This window comes from Dinoponera quadriceps, unplaced genomic scaffold, assembly GCF_001313825.1.
Source record: "Dinoponera quadriceps isolate SergipeBrazil2010 unplaced genomic scaffold, ASM131382v1 scaffold1565, whole genome shotgun sequence".
Lineage (NCBI taxonomy): Eukaryota > Metazoa > Arthropoda > Insecta > Hymenoptera > Formicidae > Dinoponera > Dinoponera quadriceps.
This window is the reverse complement of record NW_014556124.1, coordinates 1,130,793-1,147,668: the sequence shown is the minus strand read 5'-3', so window position 1 is coordinate 1,147,668 and position 16,876 is coordinate 1,130,793. Positions and strand designations below refer to the sequence as shown.

The 16,876-nt window shown below is 48.2% G+C and overlaps 1 protein-coding gene across 1 annotated transcript; it reads left to right on the top strand.

The window, feature by feature from the left end:
- Positions 1 to 4,641: 4,641 nt before the first annotated feature.
- On the top strand, positions 4,642 to 16,876 carry LOC106746697 (transcription factor glial cells missing). The gene is made up of 6 exons (XM_014623515.1): positions 4,642 to 4,652; positions 12,027 to 12,129; positions 12,303 to 12,533; positions 13,012 to 13,281; positions 13,922 to 14,012; positions 15,510 to 16,876. Exons 1-6 carry the CDS (start codon positions 4,642 to 4,644, stop codon positions 16,874 to 16,876), a joined length of 2,073 nt encoding a protein of 690 aa, XP_014479001.1.

Here is a 16,876-nt window from a genome sequence, read left to right as displayed (position 1 = left end):
GAAACTTCCTACGTGGGTCTCCTTGACGCTGTCCAAAACGCAAACTCGAAGGAAATATTCCGGCCAACGTTTGATTTCTCCCATCGGGGAGATGCGATCCGTCGTACGACGACGCCTGGGAGCATCCCTGGTCATTCTCCCCCGGCCGTTCGAAAATCATCGTCGGTTACCGGTCACGCTAGTCGCCAGAGACTCGTATTCCTTTTATCGATAAGAGATAAGGCAGCCGTCGCGCAATTGAATGAACGTGGGAAAACGGAGAGAGACCGGTGGCAAAGGGCGCAGATACCGTGCGAACTGCGGACCTGTTAATGGCAATAACGTAATTAGACGGGATCATTAGGTCATCAGCGAAGACCATTTACCGGAGAATTATCTGCGACACGCACACGCGCATTCCAGCTCGCGAGAATTTTCCCTTCCGTTCGGCACATCCGCGGAGGCTCTCTGGAAATTAATCGGAAACAACGACGAGCGCAATCGAGCCTTCTCCGCCTCCACAACGAAGTCACCCCTTTCGGCGCACGCGGTTTTTCCCGTTTCCAAGCGGGAGACGATTGGCCGGTAAGTATGAAAACGCCTGGCCGCGTGGGTCACGCGGAAGCATATGCCGCGATGCTCTAGGGACACACAGAGGGGTGGCTTTTTTCTCGACCTAAGGGGCGCGTTTTCCGGGGTGACATCGCTTAAACGCTGGGACAATGGATATCAATTTTTTGCGGACGCACTGTGAGGCCTGTAATGCTTTCATGAGCTTCCGTCGACGGGAATCGCTGCACGAGGGTGAAAAAAAGAAATCGAGACGCAAAGTAGGCGAAACGCAATACTCCACGCTGATAGAAAATTATAGTTATTTTCCATCAGTGTAGCAAACACACACGCATATAAGCATTACGGGCGAGCCTCCTCTTGTGATTTAATTTCCCGATGCTTATCGACAGATTAATTCTCGCTAACAAGCGTGGACGTGTCTGCCTGCGCTTCGTAGAACAGCGATTTCAATCGTCCGGCGAATTCGTAACCCCGAACTACGGACTGCCGGCGCGGCCGGAGGATTGACTCGCGCTGAATGGGTTATGGAGTTTACATCAGATCGGATCTCGGCTCCCAGAAGGCAGCATCGCTTTGAAAAACCGGAAACAGCCGGCACGAGCCCGGGAGACGCGAGCGGGTTACCAACGTTCTCATCATCATCTGGCTTTCAACCAGGTAAGAGTCGCTGAAAAGGGCTACGTCGGAAATGTAAATGAAATTGCGTCGAGGAGACGCGCGAGCTTCGAAGATCGTATCTCAAAACGCGACCGGGAGGACAAAAACTGGTGGTGGAAAAAACTACACTGTTTCGAATTACGGTAACCATTGGTAACGCAACGAGGTAACGGTTCAAGCTACGTACGAACGCGAGCAAATCAGCGGTCGTTAAATGAACATTGTGTTCGAGGACATGCGTATGCGATTGACAGGTGACGGAATAACTTAAAAGACCGACGAGAGAGAGAGAGAGAAGGGGAACGAGTCTCCTCCTACACATTGGTGGGCCGAGGCACGCGACTAGCATTGTATGCAAATGGCGAGGCAGATGCGCGGATAAGCCCGAAAATTTGTCCTTCCTGTGCCTTGCGACACGCAACCACTTCGCAACCGCTCGCACGGAATCAATTAATCTCTCGTCGGATGTGAAAATCGACCGGAGAAACGGGAATGAAAGAAGTAATCTTAATGTGGAAATTTAACGCGGGGCGACGAAACGGATCGCCAGGGGAAGCTCGTAAAAAATCTTAACGGGCGCGAACTCCTTTTTTTCGCAATAATTCGCAATAATTGTCTCGGGGACAGTGAAAAGAGGAAGTGAGAAGGAGTGACGAAGGGAAAGGGAGGAGGGGTAGCGGTCGCTGGCACCGCGCGCGATCTCGCGGCGCGTTTATTATGTAGGAACGGCGGAAAGCACGACGTCGCGCCCGGGGAGATAGTGTCATGTACAGGAACGTACTCGCCGGTACACACGCTCGTACCTGTGTGCAAGTAACCAGAGTGTACTGTCACGGAGGCGTACAATAGGCCAGTTTCGGGGACAATAGCGGAGGCCGACAATCAAATCAGCTCACTATCAGCCGCCCCAACCCATCAACGTTTATCCTTTGATCCGCTCAGTCGTTCGCTCGCTCGCTCACTCGCTCTCTCGCTCTCTCGCTCGCGGGGCAGCAAACACTCCTGATTGCACACCCTCTGTGTTTAAACAGCCTCGAACTGTGTCTCTCTCTCCACCGACCCTGCCCTCCGACGCCCTTCTGTCCCCCCTGCCCGATATCCCGCTCCTTCTGTGTTTAAAGGCTCCACAGAGAATGCGGGGGATGAGGAAGAGAGAGAGAGAGAGAGAGAGAAACGTCATCCGGTATAAAACGCGCCATGTCCTAGCGACATTCCGCCTCTCGGTATTTGATCTTCCTTAAAATGTTACGCGATGTGTCCTGAAATGTGTGAAGTTTCCGTTGTTGAGTATTTTCATAACGAGCGAGATAAATGTACATTTCGCAAGTACGAGGGTAATATCTGCCGTGAGAAGAAAAGAATCGTCGAGAGATGGTTTCCAGAAATTCCTGGAGAATCGTTTCGAGAGACGAAATAATGCACCGAGTTTGAAGTAGTTTCGAGTGCCACGCACCTGTGCGCACGTGGTAGGAAGTAACGATACAGATGTATACACGTGCCGGAGTACGTCAAATCGCACGTGCGAGCAAAGCGCGGATGTAGATTATCAGACCCGATAAAGCTTGTTTTCGAGCGGACTAAAAAGAAATTTAAGTTCGCGAAGCGCGTGAAAAATTTGATCGAACATAAGGTAAAAATCGAGACGAATCGGATCAGTACATGCTTTTGAGATAGTTGTCGTTAGTTTCTCGTTTCAAGCGAGCTGTTTTATCATGCCAGTTACCTCCGCGCGCTTCTCCCGTGCTCGTTTGACACAAAAATCGAACGACAACCGCCTATATTGATCCGATTCACCCTGTGAGCCGTGATTTGCCTCGGAAAAGCTTCTTTTTTATGTTACGTAGCGCATGACAAAAATGTCGAAAGCGATCTGACGCGTTTGTATTGACGCGCGTACGGCAAGCTTGCCGGGAGAAGAGCAAATGGGCAAAGATCGCCGGTCGTCACGTATACAGATATTATAGACAACGTCGAACGAAGGGATGAGTCTAGCCTTCGACAAGTTGCGACGATACAGCCGGCAGTAGACGTCTGTTTCGCGTCCTCTTTCTAGGTTGAGATCGCGACTCCACAATTCCGAGGACGCGTTCACCTCGGCAGATATGTTTGCGTCGTGGGTTCGAGTTCGATCGAAGCGTAACGGGCCGTTGTCTTGGATGCGGGTACCTGGGGTTGGGGGAGGCAAAGGGACAGGGAAGGTAGGAAGTAGGAGGTTCCTGCGAGGGACACCCCCTCACCAGCTGATTACGAACTCGGGTCACCGCCGCGCGATTAATCCATTAACACCCGATTATCTCTCGCGACGTTTCGTAATGCTGAATATTAAGTGGACAGTCGTCCTAATTGAATATTGAAACGTTATTTGACGTAGTTAATCTAATCTCTATAACTGGAAAGTAAATAAATTAAATAATTGTGTTTGTTAGTATAAATAATCAACAAAACTGATTTACCAATATTATTTTCGTTTTTTGTTTTTTTTTTACGTAACTCTGTCGCGGTTAGTCGCGGATTTTCCATCGTTCTAACGATTCTTATTGAAAACTATCGAACTTCCCGCGATTTTTTCTAAACAGATTTATCGACAAATATATTTCTTAAGTGTCCTTTACGTACAGAAGCGTAAAGGAAATATGTAAAAACGAGCTGGTAGAGACACGAAAGAGTAATTTTGACTATTTCGGGCGCAGATCTCGATATATCGGAACACAGAGGCATGAGCGAAGTCTTGAACCACGAGGAGTCTGGGAGAAATCCCATTGTCACAGGGAGGAACCTCCGGTGATCGATTTCTCCGTGGGTTGAGAGGGGTTGCTATCGTCAATTAGGCACCCTCGAAGAGGAAGCAGCCGGCGATTGGTTAGCCACGGCCACTCCCAAAGGCGGTGCCTATCGACACACGGTGGCAACCGCGGTACTCTCGCGATCTGCCAGGCACCAACCGTGCTCCATCCGGCTAGTTTGCACCGTGGTGAAGCTGTTTCAGTTCACGCAGCGACGTCGCGCCGTACGCATCGGCACGCATCGCGCACACCTGTTCGCTGCGAGGCGAACGTCAAAACCAGCCGAGTTCTCGTCGGGGAGAAGCCGGATGCGCCTTTCGGGATTTTCACGAGCGAGCACGTGAGAATTCGATAAATTTCGCGAAAGATCGGAGACGACCGTGACAGACAAAATGACAGACCCCGAGGAAAGCGATCGTTACCCGTGACGACGCCGGCGATCGAAATGTTCGCGGATTTCCGATTTACTCCGAGCAACTGTTCCTAGTTCGTAGTGAAGTGCCAGACCCCTCGTGGTCCGCCGGTGACCGGAAGTTGCGCATTCCGCGGTTGTGATAAATCGCCGGGAGAACGTTCGCAGTAATCGCGGATCGTCCGTCGTGACTGGCTACCGGAGCACCGAGACATCATTTACGAAACAGCGTCGACTATGGTGGTTCTGTAAGTATTTACCGTCCGTACAATTCACCGATCGAGTATATGTTTGTATAAATTGAACGAAGCGAACAATATGTTTCGATGTCAATCTGTATCTGTTCTTTGGAATACTGCAGTTAATGGGTTCGAACTTGAATTTGGAAAATATTTTAAAGAGAGAGAGAGAGATTCACTATTCATATTATATTTAATATTCAAAGCAACTTAAGATGTTTTTCGCTAACTTTGACAGACGAAGATATTTACATTTTCACAGCTTCTAGCATAAATAAGTTATAAATAATGACGAATAATGATATGCATGATTAATCAATTGATCATAATTAACTTCCGGGACATTCAATATTCAATTAAAACTTCTCACGTTTCGCTTAATCGATATCGATATTTGAAGGAATGCTACTTTCTTAAGTATATTCAAAGTATATTCAAAGCGAACTGTGCCCAATAATTATAATTGAATATAAATAATTATAATTGAAATCATCGTGTATTTCAAACGATTGTTTGGACACCGATTCGATAAACATAGCCATTGAATCAGCTCGCAGAAAACAAAATTCGGCGGTCGATTCGATAGAGACCAAGTGCAAAAAATTGGTAGCTTTTGCACTTGGCATCGATTTCTCTTCTTCCAGGCAACAAGAGATTCAGCTAGTATCTAATCAATGGGCGTTCTGCGGGTCTCCCATTGGTGTGTGGGCGTTATCACGGGCCTGATTGGACGTTGGGTGTTCTAGAAACCCCTCGTTTACACATGCGCGCCTCATCAGGTCATGCACGACCATTCGTACGCGGGAGTCCGCTTCTTCGATACTCGTAAATTTGATCAAAAACGCTCCTCATTTTACCGTTGTAATTCTCTTGCATATTACACTGTAGCGCGCTCTCGATAGACGACAGTCGGGGATAAAGATTCTCACGGAGAAATTTTAGTCGACGGTAGTGGCTGAAGGCTCGACGATGGAATTACGAGCGTATGAAAAGCTGTTCCGAGAAGCGTATAAAATATTTCGAGTCGAGCAATCAAGCGCTCGTCTCATCTACGACTTTAACACGATCGTTACTCGACCCGTGGTCATTGGTGCAACTCCCATCAATGAACGAATTCACAACGCGTAAATTAACTATAACGAAGTGAAATATATCATATCTTCATATATATTTTTAAAAAGTATAAGAAATATTCCCACCTAACTATCGCGTTATATTTTTATTGTTATTGATACATTTTTTTTTTTAATTCGACCGTGTCGCACTGTTGGTGCTCATGCGAGCTAAGAGCAATGCCGAGCAACATCTAAAATAGACTTTCGCAAATCTTTTAATTGATCTATCGGTCGAGAGGTAGAGGGACAGTCGAGGATTCCAGATCGGAAAGGAGAGGCAGCGGTCTCGACGGTTCGTGAAAACCCGATTAAGAATGTACCGCCGCCTCGCCATTGATCACAGCCCAACACCTCGAAGACAGATTAAACGAATGTCCGCGGGTAAGACGATCCCCCTTTATCTCGAATCTCAAGAACGCTCTCTCTCTCCCGCTCTCTACCGCTCCGAGGAACCCTTTGAACCCGCAGCCCCCTCTGCGAGCACCGCTCGTGAATCCTTTTATGTCGCGGCAGCCGAACGGAAGCTGACAGTTTATTCGGTATTAATTCAACGATATTACGCAGGACAAGGCAGAGTGACGTTTCGCACGTTTAATCACTCCCGGGAGAACGACTTCGCGATGTCTCGCGTTTATCGAGACAATGAATGCAGCGACGCGAAATCGACGTTGGCCTGAACGATCGAGACTTTACCGCGACAAACTCGTGAGACATCGGCAACGCGCGGGTTAACGAGCTCGCATGAATCTATCAATGGTACCGTAAGACTGATTATGCGACACTAATTGACGAATGTCGCGTGGCGTCATATAAGGCGACCCACGTGCTTCTCTAAATTTGGCCGGTCAAAGTGATTCTACGCGCGTCCTTCTCCCTCCTCCCCCGGCCGATCTTTCGTCTCCGCGCTCTCAGGATACGTTCCCGGAGCGGCGTGCGGAATTGGCAAAAAGCCGGATTAACAAAAATCCAGCCCGACCGGTTTTCTTTCGTTCTATCGCGTTTCATTGAGCCTCGGTGTGTTTTGCCAAGTTTTTTGCGCCATCTCCCACCTGCTCCATTCTGCTATTCGAGATCACGCGTCGGGACGTTCGCAAGCGGACAGATATCGCGGACGGATATCGACCTAAGTGAAACGACGAACGATCGAAAGTTGGTTCCTAACGTCTGCGGTTTTATCAGCGCATCGGTCGTGACTCGAAACAATCGGACGGACAACGGACGATTTCATTCGGAGCAGTTGTCTTCGAATGGGGTCACGAAATAAGGATCGCGAACGAAAATCCGGAAAGAAACGGTTTCGCGATACACGGCTCGTTAAGATACAGTTCGATACGTTGAAAAATGTGTTTCGTGGATCTATCTAATAATGAACGACCAAACACGTTTTGCTCGAAGGAAGCGGAATTTCTAGCGTCTTTCACGAATCAAGTTCGGTTCTTATGACTAGAAATTCTGTTTCCTTCGATCAAAATATGTTTGGTTGTCCATTGTCAGGTAAATCCAACCAAACTTATTTTTCAGTGTAGGATGCAGTTGAGTATGAACATGTGTCTTGCAATGAGTTCGCCAAAAATACGTTCATTCAGCTCTCATGTCAACAATACGTACATTCTCGAGATCTCCTTTACAATCTTTGCACATCCTCTTGCATTAATTAATGTCTTTAAATCAAGAATAGATATTCTCATATATAAACAATAATATCATGATCTTCTTAGGAGACTTTTAATCTTGATTTGATTGGATTTATATTGATGCGAGTATTACTTGAACTCGATTCAACAATTAAAAATGTAAGAAGATTATAATATTTTTGCTTATATATGAGAATCTTTATTTTTCATTTAAAACTAATCTTTTACGCGTAGTATTTTCAATTTTATCACAGGGAATTATTTTTTACGCGATATATTCCGATGATCATGTGTTCTCCGTCGCCGAGCAATTAATTAGAAACTGTTCTCCTCGTGCGATTAGTTATGCGCGACGAATTTCCATCCACACTCGACTTACGGATCGTGAAATTATGCAAACTAACTGACGAGAACGATTTTGAGACGCGGCCCACATTATCGGTGACAAAATAAATCGTCGGTTCGTCCTGTGCTGATCTTTTATTTCACTGCTATTATTAACAACGCGCGCGCCTTACGGCGCGAGTTCAGGTGCAGTGTTTTTTATATACTTCGAGAGCCTCGTGAATTGAATGGTGGATGTCGCAGAACGGTTTCGAGTTGAATATAAATCGAGCGATCTGACTCGTGTCGATCGCGAGCGAAGATCCGAAAAGATGGTACGACGTGGGTGTCGAGTTCCGCGTGGGCTTATCGCGCGAAGAAAAATAAACGTCGTTAGCGCGACTTGACTTTTCGAGTTGTCAATACACGGATTATTAAATGCCGTCTTTTCTTTCTCAGAAAGATACGACGAGGATAATAGCGAGATTTTAGGAGACCCGAAATTATAACGGGTTTGCAACCAACTTTTCATTGCGTCTCGTAGCAATAATTAGAAATAAAGAAACTTACTTTCCCCGTGGTATAATGAATCATATATTCTTTGAATTGAATTATATAATTTTTTGAACTTTGACGAAAATTGCCTATTCAGCAATTTTTTACAATACAAGTGATTCCGGATGTTCTCATTCTCGTGCGGAGCGTCGCATAATTTGTCTAATGTAATCATGAGTGTAAATTCGTTCGCTGTAAAAATCGGGACGAATATCAGCTAAGATAGGTTCCGGGTAATATAACTATCGGCGTCGTGTTTCCGAATGTCGGCACGGGCAGTAACTCGAATCAAAAGCTCAGGCGCAGGGGATTAACTCGTTTAGAGGCGCGAGATTAACTCCGCGAGCTAATCTCGCGGAAAGATCCGAACGTAGCGCGGCTAGTAACAGAAACGAACACGGACAGCGAGAGGACAGAAACGAGCGGGTGGACGAGGGGAAAGGGAAATGAGAGAGAAATCGGGAGAGAGCTCGAGAGCCGAGAGGAGGAGGACGCGACGGAGAGGGCGAAGCGGAAAGGGACAGAGCGAGAAATTTCTTCCTTTTCACGGTGCGCCCTTCGTGATATTTTAGTGGCCTCGTCGCGCGGCGCGTATCTATCTTAATATCTGAAATTCTGAACGCACCCATACCACCATAGCGCGAGAAAGAGAAACGAAGACGTCCTCCCTCCCTCTTCTTCCCCGTCTTTCTTTCCCTCTTAAACGTTTCCCTCTTTCTCTCACGAATCAACGGAGTTCCACGATGCACGCGTGTGTTCACGCGCGTGTGCGTACGTCTTCGACTCTCCGGACAATCTCGACGCAGCATCGTCCGCCGATGTATCATCTTACTTGGTGCTAAAGGCGATGACTTTATCACCGATCCGGGCAATCATTCACCTAAGCTGGCTCTCTTCTCCGTTGGCGCTGTCCTCGTCTTTCCTCGCGCCTTTTCTCTCTCTCTCTCTCTCTCTTTCTTGTCCTCTCAGCTCGATTCTATCCTCCTCGTTTTCATGGAGAGAGAGAGAGAGAGAGAGAGAGAAGAGGGAGACAGAAAAAGGTGTCGACGTAACGTATAGCAAACGCGCCTCGCGTGCCTGCCTCTCTTCGCTATGCATAACGAACCGTCGAAAAAGAATGGCGGAATTATCACCTCTGGCGTGGAACGCCAGGTAGAAGAGGATACGGCATCCTCCTCGCGGTGGTCATCGATATCGCCGTGCGATATCGCGGCGATGATAATCGATATGCGAGATATACGCGCTCGCGCTACCGAAATTACTCAGGAAATTTATTAATTCAATTCCAACTTCTCGAATTCGTCGGACGGTGATGGGTACGTACGACTTCGGTTTAAGCGAGAACACGATGCCCAAGTGTGATTTTCTGCATTCACCCGACGAAATACGAGGAGAACGTTCGAGCGACGCGTGGCGAAAGAAGTCATCGCGGCAGCGAGACGCCGCGAATGATCGGCATTAAAAATCTGGACGAAATATCGCCAGGCGATAAAGGCTCCTTCGCGTCGAATCCGTGGGACGCAGTTAAACGTGCTTTACGCGATTGCCGGGCATCGCCGTAATCGCCGGCAATTGGAATCGCCGCGGCTCCTCCGACAGTGATCGTGTCAGCGTGAAAGAGGTTCACGAGGTGGTCCGCGCCGTTGAGGACGGGACCTCCGGGCGATGAGGCGTTCTCGAGTAGGTGTTCCAGGATCGTAAATGTCCGGGCGCGACTCGATAAAACCGACGGGAACGATGCGTGCGCGCACCTAACGCGCGTAACGCGTACAAGCGCCGTAGGAGTCGCGCGCGAATCCCTCCGTCGTCCGAATGTCCCGTCGCCGACAAGCACGCGCTCTCAGTCGTGACAAGTAAATCCCGAGCGAGTGAATAAAGGGCCGAGTGTCTGCTTAAATTAGCGGAATCGAGAGAAAGGCCGTTGCCCACCGCGTACTGGCTCTTTCACCGCGCGAGGACGCGATCGGCTGATGATTTCCGCGCGACGTTTCGCGAATCGCGGTGATACCATTTTCACGAGACAACCGGGGGGATTCGCGATCTCGGGAGTCTTAATCCGCGCGAGAATTCGCTCAATCGCTCGGTAATCGCGAGACTCTTCTACCAATTGTGAGGGGGAGTCTGAAAATCCGCCCGCGATGTGATATACGAGGAAGGGTTTAGCTGCACGTTAATTCGGTTAATTCGTCGGCGAGAGATGTCTCTCGCATACCGTAGTGCCGTCACAGACCATAAGCGCGGACTTTAATGTCAACAGCGGAAAGGCAGAAGCCGGTCCGCGAGCTGACGCGAGGAGATACACTTATAGGAGGATTTATGCGCGAGTGTTTCTTGCGCCGACCGCAGCAGCGGGAAAACGTACGCGCGCGCGCGCGCGCTCCGCTCAGACATCAGTCGTATACTCGTTCTTATTAATACGGCGAGGCGTTGCTGGGATGAATTAATCGAACGCCGGCGCTTTCGCACGCTTCGCGTCTGTCATCCCTCGTGGAACGTTGCCGCGTAGCTTGACTTCGTATCCACGAGCGAGAGAAACCGACGTCGGAAAAATATCGCGCGAGTAAAAAATAAAGCAGGAGGGCTCATCTCCATCGAAAGAATTCATTCGAAGCGAAACAAGCCCGGGTCGAGATTTCGCCCCCGTGTCAAACTTTGAATTCTACGGCACAGTAAGAGCTAAGACAACAAATAGGTTCAATTTTTGTGATATAATTTATTCCTACACAGAAAAAGAAATTGTCTTGTATAAATCAATGATAGATATTTTCACATATAAGCAAGAATATTGTAATATTCTTAGAAGATGTTTACGTCTTAAATCACTACAAATCCAATCAAATCAAGATTAGAAATCTTCTAAAAAGATTATAATATTCTTGATTATATGTGAGAATATCTACCATTGATTTAAGACGAATTTTTTTCCCGTATATTTTGACCACGCGATGATGTTTTAAGATCGAGTAGATATTACCAAGTAAAAATTATTGGAGTAATTATTTACTTGAATCTAGAAGCTTCTTTCTGTGTAAAATCGAAGATTCAAGAGAGAAGTTAACAAGTGTGATGTCATCAAAGTGGGTTTTTACTTTGCGGACCATTTAAATAAATGCGAATTATCCATAGGAGCGTGAAAATAGCCTCGAAATTTCAGTTAGGGAAGAGACGCGGCAAATAAAATTCGCCCCCAGCAACCAGCTGTCGATGGAAGTGTAAACGCGCCGATTATTCGCGATTATAATAGATCCGTCCGTCGGGTGCGTCGCGCGCTTAGATTACCGCGCAAATAAGCGTGTGACGCGTCTCGCGGACGCGATGGACCGTCGACAAATCTCGCGAGTAGCTTTATCCCGGCTATCGAAGATCGATCTTCCGCGCCTCGATCGCAATATACGGAACATAAGGATTCCGGAAAGACGCTGAACGTGCTCGGCGTCAGGCCACCCACGGGCTCCCATAAGTATGGCGCGAGGTACAACCGGGCACGTACCATAAATCGGGATTTTATCTCACAGCTGCCGTGCTCGTGGCACGGCCGCAATTGCGTAACACTAAATTAGTCCTCGGATTCGATTCCAACGGGGACAACTCCGCGACTTCAGGGTCTCAAGGTCGGCCCTTCGGCGAAACGCTTCGACTCGCCCGTGTGCGAGCACGGACACACCGATTCGCGCTGATATAAGATTTGCATTGATTAAGGGTTCGGAGAAGTCACGAAGCTTACACCGAAGCGGTAAATCCACTCTCTTTTGCAGGAGTCGCGTGGGGTCGCCGACGATGTCAGCGACTGTCGCCGGCAACCAGCAACAGCAGCATCCTCATCAGGAGTGGGACATAAATGACTCGAACGTTCCGAGAGTAAGTTCCTTCCCGGTGCGCCTCGCGAATCGCGAGATGCGAGGTGTCTCGCGGGAAACGTCGATTTTCGGTTTTTCTTCGCTCCTTCCTCACGCGAGGCGAACGTTTCGCGAGGAATTCGATCGCGTCGCGTCCTTGCCAGCGCCGATCTCGAGGACAGGATTTTGCTTCAGGTAGTGGAATACGATCCCTGGTGCGAATGGGCGGACGGACACGTGAGGAGAGTCTACGGACCGGATTGCGAGGAAGCGAGAAAGCATGCCTCCGGTTGGGCGATGAGGAACACCAACAATCATAACGTGGCGATCCTCAAGAAGAGTTGCCTGGGCGTTCTGGTGTGCTCCCAGGAGTGCATACTACCCGGCGGTGGAAGGGTTCACCTCCGACCGGCGATCTGCGATAAGGTGAGCGAGGCGCATAACGGGACGATAAATATAAATCCCGACCCGATAATAAATGTAAATTGCGCTCGGCGCGATACTCGCGCGCCTGCCCGACATTCTTGCCGCCTGCAATCCGCGACGCGAAATTCCACGTGCGCGAATTGTCGCGTCCACCCGAGTAATGTCGATCAATCCACTCGCCTTAATTCGGGAATCGATAGCCACGCTCGAGTTTACATCTGAATGTCGCGAATACGCGGGATTGTGTGATATTCCTTTCTTAGATTATTATACGTAATCTAAGAACGACCAAAGGCTCTATCGGGCGCCGAAGAATCACTTTTCCTTAGCTCGAGGTAAATCGAATTTCAACCTCCCTCGGATATTTCTTTCCATTTAGACTATTCCACGTAATTAAACATCGATACGTCGGCGATGATGCACCGAACTCAGTGTTCTCGCACCTGAGACGACGTGTTTTGCCCGATTTTGCCCGCAGGCGAGGAAGAAGCAACAGGGTAAACCGTGTCCCAACAGGCAGTGCACCGGTCGCCTCGAGATACTGTCGTGTCGCGGACACTGCGGCTATCCCGTGACGCACTTCTGGCGGCACACAGAGCACGCGATCTTTTTCCAAGCCAAGGGCCAACACGATCATCCACGGCCGGAGGCCAAATCTACGTCGGAGGCGAGAAGGAGCGTGGGTGCCGGCAGAAGGGTCAGAGGACTGGCGGTCCTCTTGACGAGGGAGGCCGCCTTGGGCACTAAAGTAATTCAGAATTTCGCTCATGATAAATAATAACTTCACAATACTCGTGAGAGATTTTGCAAATATCAACCATAATAAACATCTTTAATCTCAAATATCAATCATAATAAAAATCTTTAAGTGTTTCGGCCGGTCGACTGAATAACAATCATCTCGCCTTCGGTCGCTTTTCAATTTGCAACACTCCTACGTACTTATCCTTCGCGAGAAAAGATGGAGTAGCAGGACGTGAATAAAAAGGTGGGATCACGAGTGACCCAAATATATGAATATGCATTCTGTTTGAAGGAAACAAGGAAAGAGCACATCATATGAAATCGTGCGAAGCAACAAGCAGGAATATATTTGTCAAAAATATTATTATAATATTATTAATTAACGTCTCTCTCTTGCTGAGATCATAAATGACCCCTATCTTTTCTTGCGAAGGTTATTGATATCGAAAATATCACAAGACGCATTTTATGATAAACTAAACAATAATAACAAGGTGTAAGGTAAAAAATTCACCGTAACGTAAAGATCCGGCAAATCTGATCTCGTTTCATCTTCGGCTTCACCTCCCGTTTCATTCTTCTGCAACAAATAAAGAAACACGAATTGAACGAACGAATTACAATAAACGAGCGTCTTGTTGTAGTTGATGTCACTGAGAGGAACTAAAAGACCGAGTACGGACGCACTTGAACAGCCGAGAGCAACGCAGCCACCACCGTTGATCTCCGACAAAGGTTAATTTACTTTACATTTTATAATACGTTCGTCAAAAATGCGCCATGTTCTATTTACGAGCACGCGAAACGAATTTGATACATATCGCTCTTCGCTATATCGCAAGATGGCGCCAGCGATCGGTCGCAAAGTCGATCGGAAAAAACATGAAATTTCTTGTCCTTTCCTCAGCACCTCATCGGTAGCTCACGCTAATCTCATCTTTAACCTAACCTTCCGAATTAAACCTTTATTATTAACCTGAATGTCTATTATCGATATATCACAAGAAAAGAAACATCGTCTCTCGTGTTTACTTGAAATCTGATACATCTCTCGACGTGTAATTGCCGTTAATGTGATATTGTAGTAGTTGCTTGACATGCCGTGCATTGTGATATTGTAGTGGTTATTTGATATTTACCAACATCTTTGGTGGGTCAAAAGACTGCGACTCGATGACCGAACCGTTCTAACTCGACAAACACGCGACGTTTCACGCGGCAAAAGAACACGATTAAGACGGAGCGAACGGACGTTCCGCCATTGAATTTTATACTGGAAAGCAGCTCACTGCTTGAGGCCGTGTGCAAAAAGAAAAGAGATAGGTAGCCTCTGCGCGCCATATCTTTCTCTATCTAATGAATCTGAATTGTGATTGGTCAAGAGATTTCTACCACCCTTATTACCAACCTCAGATTTAATGTATTAACAAATTTCATTATAACGCATAGAAATTACTATCCATGTCTTTATATCTGGAGATTGATCATGAGTTTTCTGTTCTCTAACGTAAATATGTGAAAAATGGAAATTTTCCAACTTGAAAGCATTTGAAATGCTCACTTTTCATGAGTTCACATTGGAGGATAAGATTCATAATCGCCTCTCTGTGTCGCTGAATGCAGCTTAATGTTTTTAGCACGAAAAAGATAGGAAGATTGATTTAATTCTCTCTCTCTCTCTCTCTTTTCTTCTATCTGAATGAGCCTCCCGATATAGCATTAATTAGTCTTTACTCGGCGAAACGAACGCTTTGAATTTCGGTAATGATGCATGTTTCTACCATCACGGTCTGAATTTAATTGACGATTAACTCAACGGAGCTGACCAATCGCATTGATCGGTTCAGCTAAAATTGACCAATATGATTGGCCAATTCCATTGAATCAATCGCCGATTGAATTTAAACCATGATAGTTGAAACAGGCGTGAGTGGGAAGAAAACGAAACTAAAGGCTTTTGCACGTAGCGAATTTTTCATCGTAACTATAAATCCGTACAAAAATTGGCCAATTACAGTTGATTATTCTCCTTGCCGTCGAAGAATAGTCGATTATGATCAGTGAATTTTCTTACGGATTTACAGTCACGACTAAAAATGTGTACGTGCAAAGGCCTTACCCCATGAAGACATCAACGTAGAATCGACGTGGAATCCACGTGAGGAAGCCGATCCCACGTCGATTCCACGGATGTCCTCGTGGGGTAACTCTTTTTCTCCATGCTGTTGTTAGGATACTCGTGCTCCTGCCCACCTTTCGAGTGCATGTGCTCGCTGCAGACGAACGTGCCGCCGTATCCGCAGTCCCATCATCACCAGACGACGGTGTACTCTCAACAACTGCCGCCTGCGGATGGACCCTACTGGCTGCAGGACGTACCGCCGCAGGAGAACGTCGCTTATTGCCTGCCGAATCAGATGCCGCAGGAAGCGTCTTACGGCGATTTTCCGCCCTTCGCCAGTGATCTCTTTCAGCCGGAGGAGATCTTCCAGCTGGATCAACCACTGAGGCCGGATTTCCCGGCGAATCCTCAAGACGTGGCTCGTTCGCCGCCGACCTTGCTCGACCTCGGCAGCGGCACCATCAAGTACGAGGTGAAGCAACCGAGTCAAGACCAGGCTTACTGGAATCAATTCCTGAGCGAGGACTCCAGCAGCAGCCACCTGAGCCTGCCTCCTCAGGACGAGAGGCTACAGTTCTCCGGCTTCGAGTCCGAGAAGGACTCCAACGGCCTGCCTTCCAGAAGGACGATGCATCATTACGTCCAGGAGAAGGATCAGAATCAGAGTCACCCTCTGAACGATGCGCTACATTACCAGAGCTACTTCCGGCCGCAGAACCAGAAGGGCTTCGTCGATGGCAACTCGAAGAACGAGCACGAGCAGCAGCCTTACTGGCCGCAGGATCAGCCGGACAATCGACTGCATTTCCCAAACTTCGAGGTGAAAGAGGAGGACCTTCTGCCGTCCCGCAGGGAGGTCGACTGTTACAACAGGATCGGCTGCCAGACTTCCTTGGCCGGTAGAACGGAGTACAATAATCTCTACCAGAGGCCGAAGAGCGAGGATACGCAGGACGCGGTGCGCAGCAGTCGCAGTCCCGAGGACAGGCCGTATCCTTTCGACGGCTATCACCATCAGATGTTCGAACACGGCAACGATAGCAAGAATCAACCGCACGACCGCGTCGTTCACCATCAGAACACCACCAGGATGAACCTGGACGACAGACTGCAGGCTTACGACAGCCACGAGGCCGCGGAGGCCGCGGACAGGCTCTTTCACGGCACGATGGAGACGACGGTTCAGTCGCAGAACAGTCCGGAGCCCTTCTTCTACCCGAACAACGAGCGCTGCCACTACACCTGCGAGATCCTGGACCGTCTGCCGCAGATGATGGGCAACGTTCCAGGGGCGAGCGCTCACGGGACGAACGTCAACAATTACGGGGAGCAGGTAGCCGCCGACCTGGACTTGCCGCCCTTTGTCGATTACACGCTAGTCGGGATGCTGTGCAGTTCCACGGACGAGGAGACAGCGTCGAGCCTGCTGCCGGCGGGATGCCCGCAGGACTCGCACAGCTACGTTCCTCATCATTAG